Source organism: Aplidium turbinatum, chromosome 2 (genome assembly GCF_918807975.1).
Source record: "Aplidium turbinatum chromosome 2, kaAplTurb1.1, whole genome shotgun sequence".
NCBI lineage: Eukaryota > Metazoa > Chordata > Ascidiacea > Aplousobranchia > Polyclinidae > Aplidium > Aplidium turbinatum.
Window position 1 is genome coordinate 32,941,572 of NC_137473.1, and position 18,988 is coordinate 32,960,559.

Sequence of the window (18,988 nt, forward strand, 5' to 3'; positions counted from 1 at the left end):
GGCAATTATCGTAAAGTTTCTTGCCCAGAGAAACAACAGCAAGTGCGGGTGGCCGGAGTCGAACATGCAGGCTCTCGACTGCGAGCCCAACGTGTCATCACAAAGACTTGAACATCTGGTGCAGATCAGCAGTGAGCGAGACATTGCCGATAACACTGATCTTCAAAAATTGGTGGAAGCTTTTAAGCTGACCTGCGAGCGCAAAATAAACTTTAGTGCAGTGATTCTTAACCTATAGCTATGGGTAGCCTATTATTGAGTAATAGCTAAGATTTTTAAAATTGATTGAATCTTTATCCTCGAACTGGGAAAGCTTCTTGCAGAGCTTAATCCTGTTTAAGGGGCCATCCAATAAATTTTTATGACGCCGCCTATCATTGCAGCAGCTCCATGACATAAAATAACGACAAGCTTGCTAACATCAAGATCGTAGTCAGCAATTCCATGGACCGCATATATGAAATGTATGGGAGCGTTTGGCCCCATTCTATTCTTTTGTTCATAATTTAGAGTGCGCTCAATGGAAAACAAGCTTTTGCCCCCTTTCAATTTCCTTTGTTTATTTTTCAATAAATTTCACAACCGAGCTGCAGTGAATCACTTCGCAATCGGTAATCTTAGTGACCATATTGTACGGTAGCATTTTACCTCGAAATATTTTTGTCCACCCCACTCATTTTTGGCTGGCGCCGCCCCTGATGGTGCCCTTTTAAAGTCATGTGAACAACTGCACATTTTGCAATATAACAATTTCTGCTATTCGCTTTTAGCCTAATAATAATCTTTCATTTTTGCCTCAAAATAATATTTACGGCAGAAAATTTTGCAACACACTAGCCTACAGGCCTTAAAACTCGTTTTTTTTTCGGGAGCTCCTTCTCGGCGGCCAAATCTGTGTGCTTGGAGGCCAAAATACAAAATAAAAATAACGATAACACAAGTAAATAGAATTAAACTTGCAACAATGCTACAATGATCACTTAGCGTTGTTGAAGTCTGGGCCTGGGCGACGTCCTACAATAGAATCGTTGCACCACGCAGTAACTGCTTTATCGGAATTGTAATCTAGTAGCCTACTGTGAGACCATCTAACGACACTCGCACGAGTGTCTCCAATGTGGCTGATTTTAAAGAAGTTCGCCACTCCCCTAGAATTCTTTTTAGCAACGAAAAACAACGCTCGACATGATTGTGTTGACGATGACGGCAAGGTAATAAAATAAGTATTTGAATGATGTGAAGGACATTACTAAAAGAAGCATAATTTTTGCAAAATATGATCAAAAAATGTTTTCCCCTCGGATGTCAACTAATCTAGTTCTCCTTTTTAACAACGATTCAATGTCCGACAACATCGAATCGACATAAAAACGACAATATTGCCAGCCGATGTAAATTAGCACTTCGGATTACGACTTTGTTAAAATAAACGTTGAGAATTACAAACAAGACATACAGCGCTGGTGATCGCAGATGGATATATTCTATCAATAACAAATATCCCCGCACAATGCAATAGCGGCGATTATGACGCGCTGACCTAATTTTGCGTCACTCTTTGATACTACATATTTTCGACAGTTAATCCACGATCATTCTATTGCGAAATTAAATAATTGGCTAGAAGAGACCGGCGGCTAAACTTGGCCGATTGAGGAAGTAGCACCGGTGGTCATTCAAGCACTACTTAGCGGCCATGGCCGCAGGCTGCTTTAAGGCTTGGCAGTAGGTTACATCATTATAACATAGCATGATGCCCTTCTTTGTATACTGGACACTTGTAGGCTATCATTACTCAATACATAGTGAGCTGATAGATTAGCATTATCGCTATATCTTATCGTGAAACTTGAAAAAAAATTTGCATTTTAGTAAAAAAAGTGCCCTTTTTTCGTAATCTTGCCCTCCCAGTCAAAAATCGTTCCGGCGCCCCTGCGTCGACCGAAGTGAGCTGGCGTGCACTTAGGCTTATATGTGACTTGAGTAGCCTATTTTTAAAACCTCAATCCATAAAGAATTAATCAGGTAAAATTATGTACGCAAGTGATATGCAGCATGTTAAACGAAACAATGACATGGTGATCCGCTAACCGTCGAATAAATTATTATTGCTTTTGCAGTTGACGTGAAACAAGATCCAATGCCACGTACAATACAAGTACGGTAGCCTATACTTGAAGAAGGACATTCTGGCGTAAAGTATTTGATGGAAGCTATCAGATTTTTTTGAAGAATGGGTATGCCTACAATCATGAAATGCAGGTCTCACATGTAAAATAGGCCTATTTACTGCATGTTTGAAAGCGATGAGATAACTTCCGCAACTACAGTGGTGCCTGGAAGTAAAGGGTTGGGGAGATATATCTCCCCAATATTTTGGTAGCATCCCCCCCCAATAATTTAGAAAAAAATCTTTGCTGTGAAGTTGTAGCCTACTTTGATTTAGTTGTTTGCAAGCATCTCGAATTTCTGTTGGTTTTCTTTTATTGATGTTTGATTACAGTTCTAAATTGTCTTGGATTTGACGCTATAGACACTGAAGGATCGACCTTCATTGAAACAAACTGCGGCCATTGCGCCCAACGAGATGGTTATGCAATGTGCATTGTGCAGGGTGACACCGATACAATCAACGGCGGTTAACTAGGCTATTATGTCATCACGAAAACTTTGTCAGAAATTGAAAAAAGTTAACAAAGTTAAAAGTTAACAACTAAGAGTCTACTAGTTAACAACTTAGAGCCTACTTTCCTTCCTGAACAGTTTTTTTTATTTTTTTTATTTAGAATAGAGAATTAACAGTCCATTTGACGTGACGGTTAGCTACTATAGGCCTACGAAGTTGATATTCTCAGTCTGGAGAGTTTCTTACAAAAGCGATAATTGCCGAAGACAATCTTTTAAATGAGCCAGATCTTCTACGAATTCCTTGGTGATCATTTTGATGCAGAGATCTCTGAACATGGCCCGATCTCTTTCTCTAATATTGTTGCTTTCTGAGAGGGCTATGAAGTGTTTATACAATGCTGGGAAACAGGCGCGGATCTAGGATTTTTTTTTCGGCGGGGGAGGGGGCAGAAAATTCAAAAATGAATTAAAAGCCAATTGTGAATATTTAAAAAATAAATTTTGCTTGAATGAAAATTGCTAAACATGCAAAGTAAACTTGAAATCTGGTTTAAAACCCTGTATGCAGTGTCCATGACCAGTGGAATGTTTGTAGGCATATACGGTAATTGATTGAAATTATAATGAAGACTAAAAACTGTAAAACAGCCATTCAAGGTTTCAGATTGTTTCAACTGACGTCATTTGGTTCAGCGTTGGTTTCAGCTGAGTCAGCTTCAACAAATGTTGCTATAGAAATGTATTTGAAGTTGTATAATAAAAAACAACGGAGTCTGATCGATGGAAAATTTGAACCACAATAATAACAAAAAATTACCCCCACCCCCCTCCAGGATAAGTTAAGTCCGTCGTGGAACCATGGCCACCTGGAGATGCGGCCTGATTTGTCACATTTTGCAAATTTGATTACCGCTACTGCTAGTGTTTGACTGACATTTATGAGATGTTTTTACATCTGACATTTATGAGATGTTTTAACATCTGAAAATGTTAAAACCTGCTGTGTCATCTGGGGAAAACAGTAAAGAAAGCGTAAAAATATAATTTTTAGAAAAATTTATTTAAACATTTGCCCAAAGTTGGCAAAATCTGGAAATTTCTGCAAAATGTGACAAATCAGGCCGTATCTTTAAATAGCCATAGTGGGACTAATATCAGCTGTTTAGAAGTATATTTTATATCCCCCCTTTATATCCCCCCTTATTTATATCCACATATGTAGATTTATCCCCCCCAATCCTCAACTAACTTCGGCACCACTGCGCAACTAGGCCTACCTGCAAAGAAATCCTGGTTTTGAATACGTATTACAGTATTTGGAAAACTGAATGGCGGGAATTTTTTTTATGTTTGTAAAGCTCTTTTCTTCAGAGTGCAATTAAGGAGATTGTGTATGGCTGGTGGATTTTTTATCTCGACTTACCTTGGAAGACTTGCCTGATGCGGATGCAGCAATTGCTAACTTTGTCAGTGAATACATCGGACGCAGCATTGTAGCCTACGACCTAAAAATGCTCTAATTGCAAAAAAAAAATTAGTTAAAAGTGATATTTCATCAAATTGAGAAGACTGTTGCCTATACCCGTTAAACATGACCAATTTGTGATGGCAGACAGAGGTGGTTTTTCTGAGCCCACAGAATTCTGCTTTTGCTGTGACCGCACTCGCTGTGCAATATTACACTGCACTTTCAGTTTCAGGACAACAAGCTAATGCTGACTGACTCTTAAACCGTCCTGCAATTAAACAGAATTTTGCTCTTGGTTTTTGGCTTGAAAGGTCGTCTGTAATGTATTTTGTAGCTGGTAATGTATTTTGTAGCTGTAATGTAGCTGGTTTGCAACGTCACTATGCTTGCTATTGTTTGCAAGTTGCAACGTATCTGTATGCACTGGAGAGTGGTAGGCTACTCGGGCGTTATTGTCATGCAATAAACTGTTGTATGAATGACAGCTGCGTATCTTCATAGGCTACGCTGGTTACGACACTTCACTTTGTGACATCACAAACGTCGCACGCTCCCAAAATTTCAACTTAAATGTAATTATTCGCCATTGAGGTCAGGGTTACCAGATTGGCCTTTTTAAGGCCAAATTTCTCGAATTTGGCTTTTTTTAAAGCCGTTTGGCCTTAGAAATTATACGTTTGGCCTTTTTCTAGATTTGGCCTTAAATTTGGCCTTTTTTAAATTTAATCTTTAAAATGTATAATAATCAATATTTCTTATATATCGTAACTTTACCAGATGAAAACCTAGTCACCATTGTTCAATACATGTTCTATACTTGTTAAACACTTGTAATGTGACGCCGAGTCAGACTGCGCTCCCCTCTAAGCCAGCCAGTGGTGCCAGATGTCACCACTGTAGCGGATTAAAACTCATCTGCTACAGTGCTACAGTCCTTTTATTATATACATATACTTGCTACTTTCAGAATTATTTTTGCTATAATTTATTAAAATCCGCTACAAGTCATAAGATATCGATAAATATGAATGTTATAGACATTATTTTGGAATTATAATGTTAACGCTCAAAAGTAGGTGGCCTACACAGAAATGTAACGACTAACGTGTTCACTTTTCAGTACAATTTATTTTTGTTTTGTTGGCAAAAGAGAAAGAAAAAAACAAAAATATACAAAAACACAATAAACACAAATAATTCGCACAACAAGGATGGCAGCGAAAGACCAAAAGGTCATTAAAGTCAGCTGCATTTTCGATCGATCGGTAGTCCAACACAACCGCTGGCTTGCAAGCAGAGCATGCTTTCAGAAATTCAGTTGTTGAGCAATACAAGTGATTCGTGGTTGTGCAATTAAGTGCGTTTCAAATTACCATTATTGTGATGTTATAAATAAATTTGTGATGAGCAAATATATTATTGATCATAGACTTGTTACAAAAGAATCTTTTTTTAATAATTACTGTAGTAATGTTCACTTAAATGATACATACATCATTCATTCATTTATTTTTAGTCATTAACGCGTCCGGGACGAAAAAGATACTAACTAAGTATAGTAACTACAATAGTCGATATAGGCCTACCAGGACGTTAATGAACGGGAAATGGTGGCAAAACCTTGAAAGGTTTAAAACGTGCCTGAATAGTAAATCATGTAGTAGCCTGTATGTCTGTATAGTTAGCACGGCCACAAAACCCAAAAAACAAACAGAAGCACACATGTAGCAATAAATGATAGCCTAATGAAAAGTGTTGTGGTTCGCATTTGCCAGTTCCAATATTAATGCGGATGAGCACTGAGCAGTCATCATAATAAAAATAGGATGGAGAAAGAAAACCAGGCATAAAAGAAACCCATCCTTAGGCAAAAGCCCGTTTCGATGCGGCCCAGGAGAGCAAAGTGTTGAGCTCTTCCCATGGTCAGGCTGCACATCACGCAGTAGCCTACGACGATTGAGGAATTTAGACGACATGAACATAAATTATGACGATATGAATTTAGCTTTATTCACTGACGACATTTTAATATTGATTGCCTTCATATTTGACCTTCTTATGAAAAGTGTTTAGGTCTGTTCGACACTACAGTAAGACTCTTTCCTGTTGGACCATTCCTTTCATACCTTGCTAAAGTATTGCCTTTGTAGCGGACTTCGAGTGGTCTGAACATCCTCCCATACCTAGCTGTAGCTGCTAGAGCAACATCCCGGGTACTAGCGTGTAGTGGGGATGATCTTGAGAACAATACCTTGCTTCTTTTGCGAGTAGGAGTTTATTACAAAGAAATGAATGAACTTCCACGTCGGAACGTTGTAGCCAAATAATGCCTTGAATTCAAATAGAACGAGCTAAACTAATTCAGAACATAAAAAACTACACTACAACCATAATTAAACTAACACCGTGACTTCCGAGAAAGGCATCCGTGACAAACTGACTGAGAAAATAAGGAACCACACAACTGGCCGACAGAAGCCATACTGGAAACTCACAAACTGACTGCGTTTATTTAACGCGGAACGATTGATTTAAAGGGGCTTATTGCTTCAAGCAATGCAGCATGCAGGGCCGTAGCCAGACCGCAGAGCAAGGGGGTCCAACTGTTTTTAGGGAGAGCCGAAAAATTTTAAATGGGCAAAATCATTATAATTGTGGCTGTTGCTCGAGAATGTTGGGATTTTGCCAGGGGGGGGGAAATTTTTTTTCAGGGGGGCGAGGTCTCCCTGGCCCCCGGCTGGCTACGGGCCTGGCAGCATGTGTCAAATGCGCAACACCTACAACAACGTAAAACTACGTATGTAAAATCAAACCCTGATAAGTGGTGAAAATTCCGAGGAAACGCCCTAATTTTCAGCCAGCGTTTCAAATTCCTACCAAGCACAAATTTTACAACGGCAATTAGACTGTCTAAAGCAAACATGAAAAAGACCGCAGGCGCTAGGCCTACACCTCCTAAGAAAATTTTCCATGGATTTTTCTTGTATTATTTTGGCATTGAGACCTTTTCACGGTCTGACAACCCTGATTACAATGCTTATTTTATCTTGTTTAAGTTTGGCTTATTTTTGGCTTTTTTTCTACCTATTTGGCCTCAATTTGGCCTTTTTTTTTTGTTGAGTTTGGCCTTTTTTTCAAATTTCAGTCTGGCAACCCTGATTGAGGTCATATCTTCCCTTCATTTCTGTTTAGTTGATTGCCAAGTTAAGTCTGCTTAATCCGGGCGGAAAAACTGAGCTACTCATCTCGTGGAGTCCCGAGATGACACTAAAGAATCATTCGTCATAATTAACATCATCGTGACCAAATCAGTGTCCCATTACTGAGAAGCCTCATTCCAGGCGTTTGCGGTACGGTATTCGCTTGGGGTACCCCTTAATAATTTGAGGGTTTTTTTGCAGACACCATTAAGGCTGTAATATTCTATAGCCTACTGTTTTAAGCATTACCGATTGATTAATTATTTTTGCATGTTTTCCAGTACCATCTGATTTCCTAATAACCTAAGCGTGAAACAGGTTGTTAAGGTTTTTGGTGAGCAGCCTACCAACTGAATTTGATGAAATTCGCTCTACTTGGATTTTTGCTTGGCATTGAGCACTTTTTTGTATATAGGCTAGTAGCATTGATTTTTAGTTTGTGTAAAATATAAGTTGAAAAATCATTTTTGTTGTAAGTGGGCAAAGTAGCCTAAGTTATTTATTGCATTGGCAAAGCTATTTGAGTTCAGCATTTTCCGTTGTAATTTGTTGCAATGAGTCTCAGGAAACTTAATTTTGGTTGAAATTATAAAAATGAACAAGCATAGTTGAAAAGTTAACGAGTCACACTGGTCAATACATAATTTGGTGCCTGGAATGTTCCACCAGTTTAGGGATATGTTTGGGGCGTGGATACCAAAATACAATCGTTTTGTTTTCCATAACAATCGATACGGTATTATTTGTTTCCGAGATAAGGTAGACCTCTCAACCGAGGGAGATTTTTTTAACCCACGAACGGCAGTGGCGAATGTGAAACGGGCCTCGAATCTAACTGCGTCCCTCCCATTGCCTTACCAAAAGCTGTAACACACGTGAGCGAATGACAACTTGTGACCAGAGTCATTATGTCACTTTTCTTATGGAGCACTTCACTACTACCGCCATAAAGTTATGCCAGCTGAGGTCAAATCCCAACGCAGGTAGGCCTACACTCGTAAGAACTAGGTAAAATGTACCCTATTCGCAAAAACTCATCCGTATTTTTGAAGCTATGTGTGAAATTGTAAGCTTTCAAGCTATCAGCTTTACCTCAGTTGATTCATACATTTTACTATTTTTATCTTGAATATTGTACATGTTGTCATGACTAAATCATCGTTTTTAAGCCGAGTTACGTTGGCTGCCTGCAAAGTGCTGTTGTGAACAGAATGTCATATCCGAGCCGTCTGCAGATGTTGAATCAATGTGCAAAAAAAGCTGATTAACTGATATTACTAACTGAATCATTGGCTTCGTCACGTAGAAGCATGCCAAAAAATGTCACGAGTTCAGTAGCTCGCGATCCAGGAAGTGTAAATGCAGTTTACAATAAGATGCATTCTGTTGTTTTTTTATTGGCACAATCGTGTGTTGCATAAACAATAAAGGAAAAATAACAATGAACATAAAAACGCAAAAACTTGTTAGTGCCAGCTAATGACCCTCTTGTGTTGATCAAAGCACATTTTTCTCCTTTCATGCAAAGCAAGCTATGGTAAATACGTTTAGCAAATTGCTTTAGTTTACAGCAACTAATGCAGTAGCAAAACCGTTCAACATCTCATCTCAATTACAACTGGCAAAGCAGCACTGCATTTATACAATGATTGCAGGTAACATGAAAGTGTCAATTATGTAAGAAATTCAAAAAGTTTAATCGTGTTGCTTGGTCGTCCATCACATAGGCTAATTAGCTTATACTTCACATATTTAGCAACAAAAGCGTTTAACCATTACTACAAAAAGACAAACTCAGAAAATGGATTCCTTTGGTAACAATGATTGCTTTCAACAACGAGATAAGACACCGACACTTAACACGAATCCCCAATTTTAAACAAACATTTTGAAATTTCATCACGGTAAATGCAGTAAAATACGGAGTTCAAAATGTAAAAGCCAAACGTGCAAATTTAGGCCGCAATGCCGTTGCCAAACGATTTATCTTGCACCAAAATAGCAACATAATATATCCTGGTAGACATCGATTCGAAAAGATATATAGGCTACCACAAGGAACATCACAAAACGCTCACTAACTACTCATCAGCATGTAAACAAACATAACATCACGTTGATCGATATCAAAAACACATGCAGACTCGTGCACCAAAAAGGTGCCTTTCAAAAAGGTAAAGTTGATCACAGTGTAGGTAATAAGCGTGGGTTCATCTTTTGATCACTGTCTAGATAAATATAAAACGCCTTCATAAACTCCCATGACGATTGCCATGTTGGGTACCTGCAAAAGAAATCATGTTTATTCGACGAAGCAAAATTGAACAATCAATTGTTAATGAAACAACTTCAGTACGACTCAAAAGAGTATCGAACTCACGACTCTTGACTGGTGGGTTGGTATTCTATCTATCGTCTAACTAAACGACAGTTCAAAGATTACTCTCTTCACCGGAGAGGGAATTTACTAAAGCACGGAAGACAGACTGCACGGTGAATGCATAGATTTTGACAGAAAATATCTGGAGGGGTCAAATTATCTTCAAAAGGTCTCCGGCGTGCAACAAGAATAAAAGGGTTGAAAACTTCTGGTGTAGATTGTTTTAGAAAGTGAAAAATTTACCTTAATGGTTTTAGAGATTACTGTATGATTATAACACTACCTTGTATCACCGAAATAAGTTTCCAAAGAAAGTGGAGAGCGTAACGGTATTTGTACTCATCACATTTAAAATTGATATTTCTATTTGTTTCACTCCGAACGAATTGGGAAATTCATAAGAAAACTTTAAATAACTTACCTGGCGTATTAGTTGGGCGGGAAGGCCAGCGTATAGGCCTCTCAAACCTTCTTTTTCGGAAATATGCTTGACAGTCTGAAAAAATCCGTTGTATTTCCGCTTGACCGGTTCTTCACGTAACCGTGTGCGGACAACCTCTAAAACGTAAAATACAAATAAGATAAATACAACGTATTTGAAAGTTGAAACCATACATTCAACAACTACCGCAAAAGCGTCGAATAAATAAGTTTATTACGTGTTATAATAAACAAAAGCCATACCAATAAGATAATGAACACATAAACTCATAAACAAAGAGGTTGATGCTCGCAAGAGAGGTTTACCGAAAAGACATTGAAAAATGAAGTAAAAACTACGTTATTAGCTTACCGTGTGGATACGCGAGACACGTCGCTGTGCATTTTGACAAAGACGATATGACCATTAGACCAGGCAACTCCCAAAAGGTACTCATTGATGTGTTTGCATCGCAAAGATCAAGATTGTGTTTTCGAATGTAAAGCACCTAAAAAACTCAAATACTCATCACACTGCAAATATTGAGTGAACCATATTGTAAAATACTGTAGTTCTTTTCATCGTGATTTCGAAACCTATCATTAGCATACCACTTTTAACAAATTACCAAAAATAACCTTGCCACTCACATACCTTTAGCTTTTCATATATTGTCATGTATATAACCGTTTCAACAATGCCAGCATAAGAGGCAGTGAGTCCTCTGTAGAACCCTTTAATGCCCTCGTTCAGCCAAAGTCGACGAATGCATTCCAACATGCTAAGAGAAGTCTTGTTTACTCTGCAACGATAATAATAAGTTTACTTGGCTATTTTTAGTACAAGCAACCACAGATTGACGTCCATATAAATGTCATCAACAATACTAGTTTATATCGTAATGCCAACAACCAATATCTTAGTACCTTCTATGAAGTTGCTGCTTTGTTTTCACAACCCACAGAGGGCACGTAGCGGATGTACAGACAAGTCCACCAAAAGAAGACGCAAGGATGTGTGTGTTCGATGAGTTTGTACAGAATTCTAGGTTTCTACTCAAAGATTTCTTTGCAGTCTCGTAAGCGCAAAAGAACAACGCTCTGGACGGCACAACGCCCATCAAACTTGGCCCTAAACCTTTGTAGAAAGAACGTAGACCTTCAGCGTGAATGATACATCTAAAACAAACAACATAAGACGTTATTTATAAGTCACTTGTTAAAAACGAGTCAAGTGCATGAGCAAATATTAAGTGACAAATATCACGCTAAATTGTAACTACACAATCAACCCACTACCTTTCTATAGCAACTGTCTTACGTTATGTGAAAGACAAAGAACATTCATGGTAATTTTAAGTTTTCAGTTCCTCTTATGATCATCTGTCGTTCGAAAGTATGAAGCGGCGTTGGCGTATCATAGAAACCTGACACCACGGAAAAGTACAAAATTTGAAATATGTACATTGACATACCTTCCATGTTGCAACATGGACCTTGGACAGGCAAGCACATGCTGCGTCGCTACAGACGAATGAGCTCTGAGATGGCTTCGTAGGAATACTTGGGCTAATTTGGCGTTCAGTGGTAAACGTTTGTTAGATGACGCTTTTCCTGAAGATGATTGTTGCCGAGTTTTGATGACATCGATCGGGCACGTTACTAAAGTTGAAGCACAGCCAGCCATTCTGATAAATATAGACGAGGCATTATTTATGGTTAACTGAAATTAATACGTGTATTATTAAGTTATCACACAAGAAAAAACTCTTTTCCGTTTATTTTAATTATGTCCATGAGAATATAAAATATTTTCTGCATAAAAATTACGGTAAACAGAGTTGTGTAACGTCGGAAAGAAGCATTTTGCTGCACCATAGCGATGACAAAGTAATTAGGTTAATAATAAAAGTAATTTGCGTTCTTCTGGTGACTATTTACTAGGTTACCTCCTGATGTTAAAGATGATAACTAGCTTTTGTATTTCCGACGTTTCGTCAGTCAGCACGACTGACTTTATCAAGGTGGCTAAAACAGGTTAACACAACCTGTTCAGCAACGATGGCACAACACAAAAACGTACTGATAAAATGAATAAAGTAAGCAGCAAGAATCAGAATTAAAACACAATTGTGTTTTAATTCTGATTCTTGCTGCTTACTTTATTCATTTTATCAGTACGTTTTTGTGTTGTGCCATCGTTGCTGAACAGGTTGTGTTAACCTGTTTTAGCCACCTTGATAAAGTCAGTCGTGCTGACTGACGAAACGTCGGAAATACAAAAGCTAGTTATCATCTTTAACATCAGGAGGTAACCTAGTAAATAGTCACCAGAAGAACGCAAATTACTTTTATTATAAAATGCCTGGTGAACAGTCTCTCTCTGTTTTTAGGTTAATAATATTGCACCTATTTAAACCACATACAAGCCACAACAAACTTACACTTTCGGTGTCGTGGACTCAAAAAAAAAAATAATAATAATGCGTTATGAAAATTGTTTATCTAAATCTCCTTCTTTGTCGCCACTGCCTGGCTCATTGATCATTGTTTCGAACGATAATAATGTTATTTTTAAATGACCCCACGACCTTTGTTTCGTTCCTTAAATTGGACAGCTTGATTTTTAATCACGTCATGATCATTGTGACGAAGATCAGCAACAAAAGTACAAAAACTGTGAAGGTGACAATCGAATATATATTATCCATATTCTGCTTTCATAGCAGAGTATGGATAAAATTAATTGTGAACGCGACAAAGCTGGGACAAGAAAAGCCGATCACAAAATATGTAAAAAAACGACGTTTGCAACCAGAAGCGAACGTAACAACACATATGATGGCGCCAAAAGCGTTTGAATTTGTTTCATTGCGTTTCAGTGGGAATGATGATATTCAACACAAATCCTTTGTTGTAAATCATCTGTTTATGGTTCAGTAAAATGCTGTTGTTTCAAATCTTCTTTGCGCCTTGAACTGCCGTAGGGTCTTATGAAAAATCTATGATAAAAATTATACAAAACTGTATTTGTATTTAATCATGATGACTTACCCGCCAGCAAATAAGTTGAGAAAACTACTCTTTTCTGGTCTGGGTGTATTTTTTATTGAAGGTAAAGTTACATTTGTCTTTTCTTCCCAACTTTTTCCATTCTGTACGCTTTCATAATGTTTGAACTCGTTACTCCAACGTCCAATAGGATTGGAAACTTCATTGTCGTTATCATGGTGAGCAGTATTTTCCTTCACGCTCCAGTAGTTGTTACTTGCAGATCTCGATGGATTGTCCATATTGCTAACAATTCACATAAACGTACAATTCTAAAAAAATGTATTTTAATTAATAATGAAGGTAAGTAATAATAATTCATGTTAAGTTATATGGTGGTGTTTGATTGTGACGTAAGAAACGGTAACGGGTAATCTGATAATGTAGATATTTGAAGACGAAAACTGCAAATTCTTCTCCAAACCAACCTTTTAGCACTGTTGCTTTTTCTATCTGCTTTGCAAAAGCCGGTGCGAATTGTTTTTGTGATACAGCCTTCCAGTAAATTTCCACTAAGCCCTGCCTCGGCTAGTTGTAATTTTCCATTCAGGCTGTGTAATGATCACGCAGTCCGCGCGTGGTATTCCCACGTGCTCGCAGCCGTTGAAAAAGTAAACAACTGAGCTGTGTGCAGAGGCCGACTACAGAGAAGACAGTCATCAACCAGCAACCACTGTTCGAACTGCGAAGTCTGCAATCTATTGTCACATTCAGACGTGCGGTGACCATTTTTTTTGGGTGTTCACTTTTATTCAGCAGGCTTAAAAATAAACACACACTACGTTTGCAGTTTGCTCAATGGCTATTTAGATCGTAGCAATTCAATTTTATTTTTCATTGCTCTCGCGAACAAGTAGAGGACAATAAAGTAAACACACAAATTTGATACTAACAAAAGGAAAAGATGACAAAACCAAAAGGTTTAAAATGTGCATCGATAAAACAGCGTTTGCAACACACTAGCTTAAAAATGCACAGCCACCAAACCTATTTGTCTCAAGTCAAATTATTTTGTTTCAACAGCGCCACATATAAACAAACAGCCTCAAATGCTGTTGAAGTTTGAATGGCGCGTTATCAAAGAGCCATGTGCATTATCACCATTCAACATCATACACATTTAGCGGATTTCGTTAATAGCAGGGTGACTGATTGTTTCAACTAATTCGATTCTCATTACTAGTTATTAGCCTATTTATGAGAGCAAGTTTTTATCCACAGAAACTTCTAAAACGTAAAAAATAATAAGTGACTTTTTGGTATACTGGACATGAATTTAACATAAACAGTTTATTGTTTTTTAAACTTTCAAAATAACTTAACCACTGCGTCAAACGCAAACTCACGAATAATAAAGTATAGTAACTCCAAACTCGCGTCGTCGATGGTTCTGAGTTACGTTAACAAAGAAAAAATAAGCCGTTTGCGTAAGCAAGATAAATAGAATTATTGCTACAAAGAATGGACATTGTGCGTTATCAAGAGTGTTGACTGTCATAGCTGAACGAGTCCAAAACAAAACAATGTTCAAATCTGCATAACTTTTTTTAAATCGCCCAAGTACGATAGGCTTATGTCGAAACAGCTATGCACTGCTGACTGCGGTGAGGAGAAGAATTCTTGATGTGTTAAGTTAATCGCATTAAACTTAGAGCGAAGACAACGGCAGACAAAAGCAGATGTTATCATTCGATTGCAACACAGTTGAAGCTGGTTGAAGGAACTGACTTTCATTTCGATCATCGAGGCATATCGCATGCGTTATTGCGACACGAGATAGCAATCTGTGGTCTACTACAAAGCCGTGACGAACAGTGTTAATTAAAAAGCTAACTTTATTCATCAAAAAAAAAAAGTTTTAATAGCAAACATTTTTATTAAATTAATTCTTCAAAGTTACAAATTACCAAAAGTCACTTTTTGTGTCATTAGGTTACTTTTGATGTGTTAGATCACTTTATTTGGTATACTTTTTGGCTTAATTCCCATATTTATTTATCTTTCTTTGATACTAGAGAGATGAATTTACATTCTATGTAATGCCAAGACTTCTAATACATCTTCTACTATGGTAGGCTACAGATTTTAGGTTTGCACAAGCAAATGCTTGTTTGTATCGCGTGTATTGCCGAAAACTCATAAAGTAATTTTTTCGATGAAACAAATTGTGTTAACTATATTTAGCCACTTGTTTTTCCTGCAACAGCTTAAGTGTTTGCTCGACAGAAACTTTCTGCCAGATGCTGTAAACCATCACATATGTGTAATTTGAATGTGTAATTATGATTTGAGTACAAATTGAAACTAATTTAGATGCTTTTTTATGTTGATTTGCTGCGATTTCTTTCGCTTCCTTGTTTTCGTTGAATAAAGTTACTTTTTGGTTACTTTTTCGCAAAATTAAAGTCACTTTTTTGAGTTTTTTAGGTTACAAAAAAATCGCCCTAGTTATAACAAACTAAGCAAAAACAAATTGAACTCGTCTGTAACATCGACAACGTCGCATGAAACTTCATGAAAACTAGAGCGAAGAACAACGTTGTGGTGACGTGTGTTCCAATGAAAAAAGTGGCTGGAGAGAGGAATATTTCTTTAAAAATTGACAAGGACCATACTGCCCCAAACAACAGCCACACTTCTCCACCTTCTACCTGTTTTTCAGTGTTCTACCAGTGATCGCATCCGTAGCAGAAGCAAGCACGTAAAGTAATTTCGTAGAGAGACGATGTTTATGGCTGCAGCCTGCAGTCCGGAAATATGTGTTTGCAGAAGCCTTCCGCTTTGCAGCATTTGTGCAAAGCAAGTTCCTCAAACAAGAAGTAACGTAAGGGCTCAACGCTCAACCAATCATGTTAGTTCGGTCGAAATATGTAAACATGTGACTCAGATCTCAAATGCTGTAGCACCCTCAGGTCTTAGCTGTCGATATTTTGCGAGCGTCACGTACTTCTATGATCTGTTATTCAATTTTCTGCGACACTACTCAGTACTCACAGCACCCAAGACCGACACAAACAAGTTAACTCACTGTTATGATGGTTTGCCATGTGTCGATAAGTCATTTTAAACTTATTGCACGGTAAGGTTAAATGTTTTCATCGTGAAGTGAAGTAAGCTGTAGCTGTTGTTGATTGGAAAATAATATTTTACACGATGTTTTTGAGCCCATTAAGCACTGTTTTTCGGTTGCTTTGTTGAGTAGATAGAGTAGTCAAACAAAACAACTAGACGACAAACATGAACGCAATTGCTGTTGGCATTTGTATTGTGGTCTCAATATGCTTTGTTCAGTCATGGCCATGGTTCATTCAAACTAAATTGCTAATTTTACGTTAAAAACAGGGTATTTTTTGGACAGTTATTGTCAATGTGGCAATCTTATCTTGGTATCTTATTAACTGACTAAAGCTTCAAATAAAAACAAGTTGAAATGTAGGATCAAACTTGTCAAAATAAGCTAATTTATCACATGTCTCCTATAAGTTCTTCATCTTGGATTAGCTGTAAAGGTCACGTAATTTTGTTTGTCTTTAATTCGAAACGAAACGTGTAAATGTTTCAGAACGCAGAACGAGCCAAAAACTAAACCGTTATCATTAAACCGTTAAATGATCATGCACTGAACTTTTGGACAATTTATGTCTTGAAATGACTTTGCTTCGCAAATCTCTTTACAAAAAATTCTGTTTCGATCAAGATAGGACTAATCCATGTTTTGTTGATATGATTTATCAATCAAACAAACTATCAACATCCATCCTGCATTTATTCCGACATTTGGCCACTCAGACGCAGAGTTGGAGTGGACTATAGGCCTACTGGTATCAAACAAGTTAACGTGATGTTGTTTCATATGACGTTATTTTGTTACCAGTCCAAGCAGTTTCTACTTAGCCAATCCACGAGGACGTTGTTCCATAGGGGAGCTGTGTGATATGCTTCTTTGAGGCTGGGTTACTAGATATTCCAATATAAAATGGTCTGTGGACTGAATTGGGGCGTTGCATTTTGGACAGTTTGGTTGAGTTATCATTTCCCGTCGGCAAGCTTGTCATTTGCTCTAGTTTGTTTTGCTCTTATGCAGTTTGCAGTGAACTACAATTTTTCAAACCCAACGCTATGAATTTACAACCAAATAATCTGATAGAAGATGCGGAGCAATGAAGGAAAAGTTCTGACCTGGCCTGGTATAAATGAAACCCATCATGCAAATGTGAAAAAATGTTAAGACTTGGTGAAAATGTAATCATAATTATTGTATTTCACAGCGCACCACAAATCGTTTGAGCAATTGCCTTTCCATATGTGCAAGACATTGCAAATTAGGCATTTTCTCGTACAGCCTTAAGGACGTAGCCGTTGCATGGGGAATTGAGCCATTCCACCGTCAATGTTTTTTTTTTGTGAAGGAATGCATTTCAAACGAGCGATTTGATTTACTTGTAGGCCTACATAAAAGCAGCAAAAAAAAATCAAAAATCCCACAAGATAGGCTACATATCAAAAACTGAAGCTTTGACTCATCCTTGTGTTTGACTCATCCATGCCTAACCTGGCCTTACGTTGGCTTGTTGATTTGTACGAAAGCTGAAAGATTTGTTATTGTGTTGAGCCATTGGCCAATTAAAAATTGCATTTTTCAAATATAATCATCAATAGCCTTCTGAGATTAAAACACATTGTAGCGGGAGCGGAGGCTGCTGATTAGCATGCCCGCGGCGACACTTCTGGCTGGGCGAGATTGAATGGCGAGGAGTGATCGGGACAAGAGGTCTTCACTATTGATCCGTTTATTGACTTATTTTAACTGAGTAGTACTTTCAAATAGAATCCAACAAGAACACCAAATGAAAACACCAGAACAACTAACGATTCCACCAGGCGCGAATCTAAGAGTTTTTTTCGGGGGGGGCCAGAAAATTTGAAAATCAATTAAAAAGAAAAAAAAAGCTAAACAGATATGAACAATGATACTACGACATATACGATATGCTAGAAAATAGACATTAAAACAACCATTTTCATCAATTGTGATGCCAAGGGACTAATATCAGCTGTTTAGAAGCATATCAAACCATTTGATGCGGAAACATACAATTTTTCACAAAATTTCGGGGGGGGGCCCAGGCCCCCCCCATAAATCCGCGCCTGGATTCCACCACCAGAACTCAGTAGCCTACAATACGCTGTCGTCCTGCATGGTTAGCTTGACTTCAGAAATTAAGAATTCTTCTGAGTAGTACTGAATAAAACTGAATGCCGCTAAGTTAGACTAAGTAACAAAAGTGAGTCAGTATCATGGTTATAAACTTAGTTGCTTAAGAAGGATCCTAGTCTTGCTTGGGAAAGCGCTACTGTGCGCATTGCAAACGCTATGTACACAACCATACAATGTAACATAACGGCAAATCTACGTGTCTATGAAGCACTGGTCAGAGTGCGATAAGGCATTCTTCCAAAAAATCATTGCTTACAATTTCGTAAAATTTCTAAGCAAGACGCACGATTGCGCTAAAAGCCCGCGGTATTGTTCAAACGCATTACGCAGGCTATATGTTTCAAGTTTACAGCCCTCAAACGCCTTCGCATTGGCTTTTCTGCTCAACCGTGCACGAATCAGAGTGCATTTTTTGTCAGTCCACACCGGTACCTCAGTTGGATCAGCTCCCAATCTTGGGAATGAAGAAATGGCAAGCTCAAGCAACGCGTTCAATTCTTAGAGTGCTCTTTAGCAACATACTTAAACGCACCATGGCCGATCTTCATAGCAACTGTCCATACAAATCTTAAATATATCAGCTAAAGTTATTTGGGCTAATAAAGCTATAGCCTAAATGTTGT

At 37.9% G+C, this 18,988-nt stretch overlaps 1 protein-coding gene across 1 annotated transcript; it reads right to left on the minus strand.

The window, feature by feature from the left end:
- Window positions 1-8,673: 8,673 nt before the first annotated feature.
- LOC145764631 (solute carrier family 25 member 36-A-like) lies at window positions 8,674-13,566 on the minus strand. The gene is made up of 7 exons (XM_082576268.1): window positions 13,151-13,566; window positions 11,572-11,784; window positions 11,024-11,275; window positions 10,752-10,899; window positions 10,470-10,605; window positions 10,098-10,234; window positions 8,674-9,580 (listed from the first exon to the last, which is right to left on the minus strand). Exons 1-7 carry the CDS (start codon window positions 13,387-13,389, stop codon window positions 9,518-9,520), a joined length of 1,188 nt encoding a protein of 395 aa, XP_082432394.1. The 5' UTR covers window positions 13,390-13,566; the 3' UTR covers window positions 8,674-9,517.
- Between the last annotated feature and the right edge of the window lie 5,422 nt (window positions 13,567-18,988).

What these genes read in the sequence shown, in the direction of transcription:
- LOC145764631 (XM_082576268.1), bottom strand. Translation starts at nt 13,389, where the DNA reads ATGGACAATCCATCGAGATCTGCAAGTAACAACTACTGGAGCGTGAAG. An exon ending in GTGTCTCGCGTATCCACACG is followed by an intron (nt 10,235 to 10,469) that starts GTAAGCTAATAA and finishes TTTACGTTTTAG; the next exon opens with AGGTTGTCCGCACACGGTTA. An exon ending in CCGCCCAACTAATACGCCAG is followed by an intron (nt 9,581 to 10,097) that starts GTAAGTTATTTA and finishes TTTCTTTTGCAG; the next exon opens with GTACCCAACATGGCAATCGT.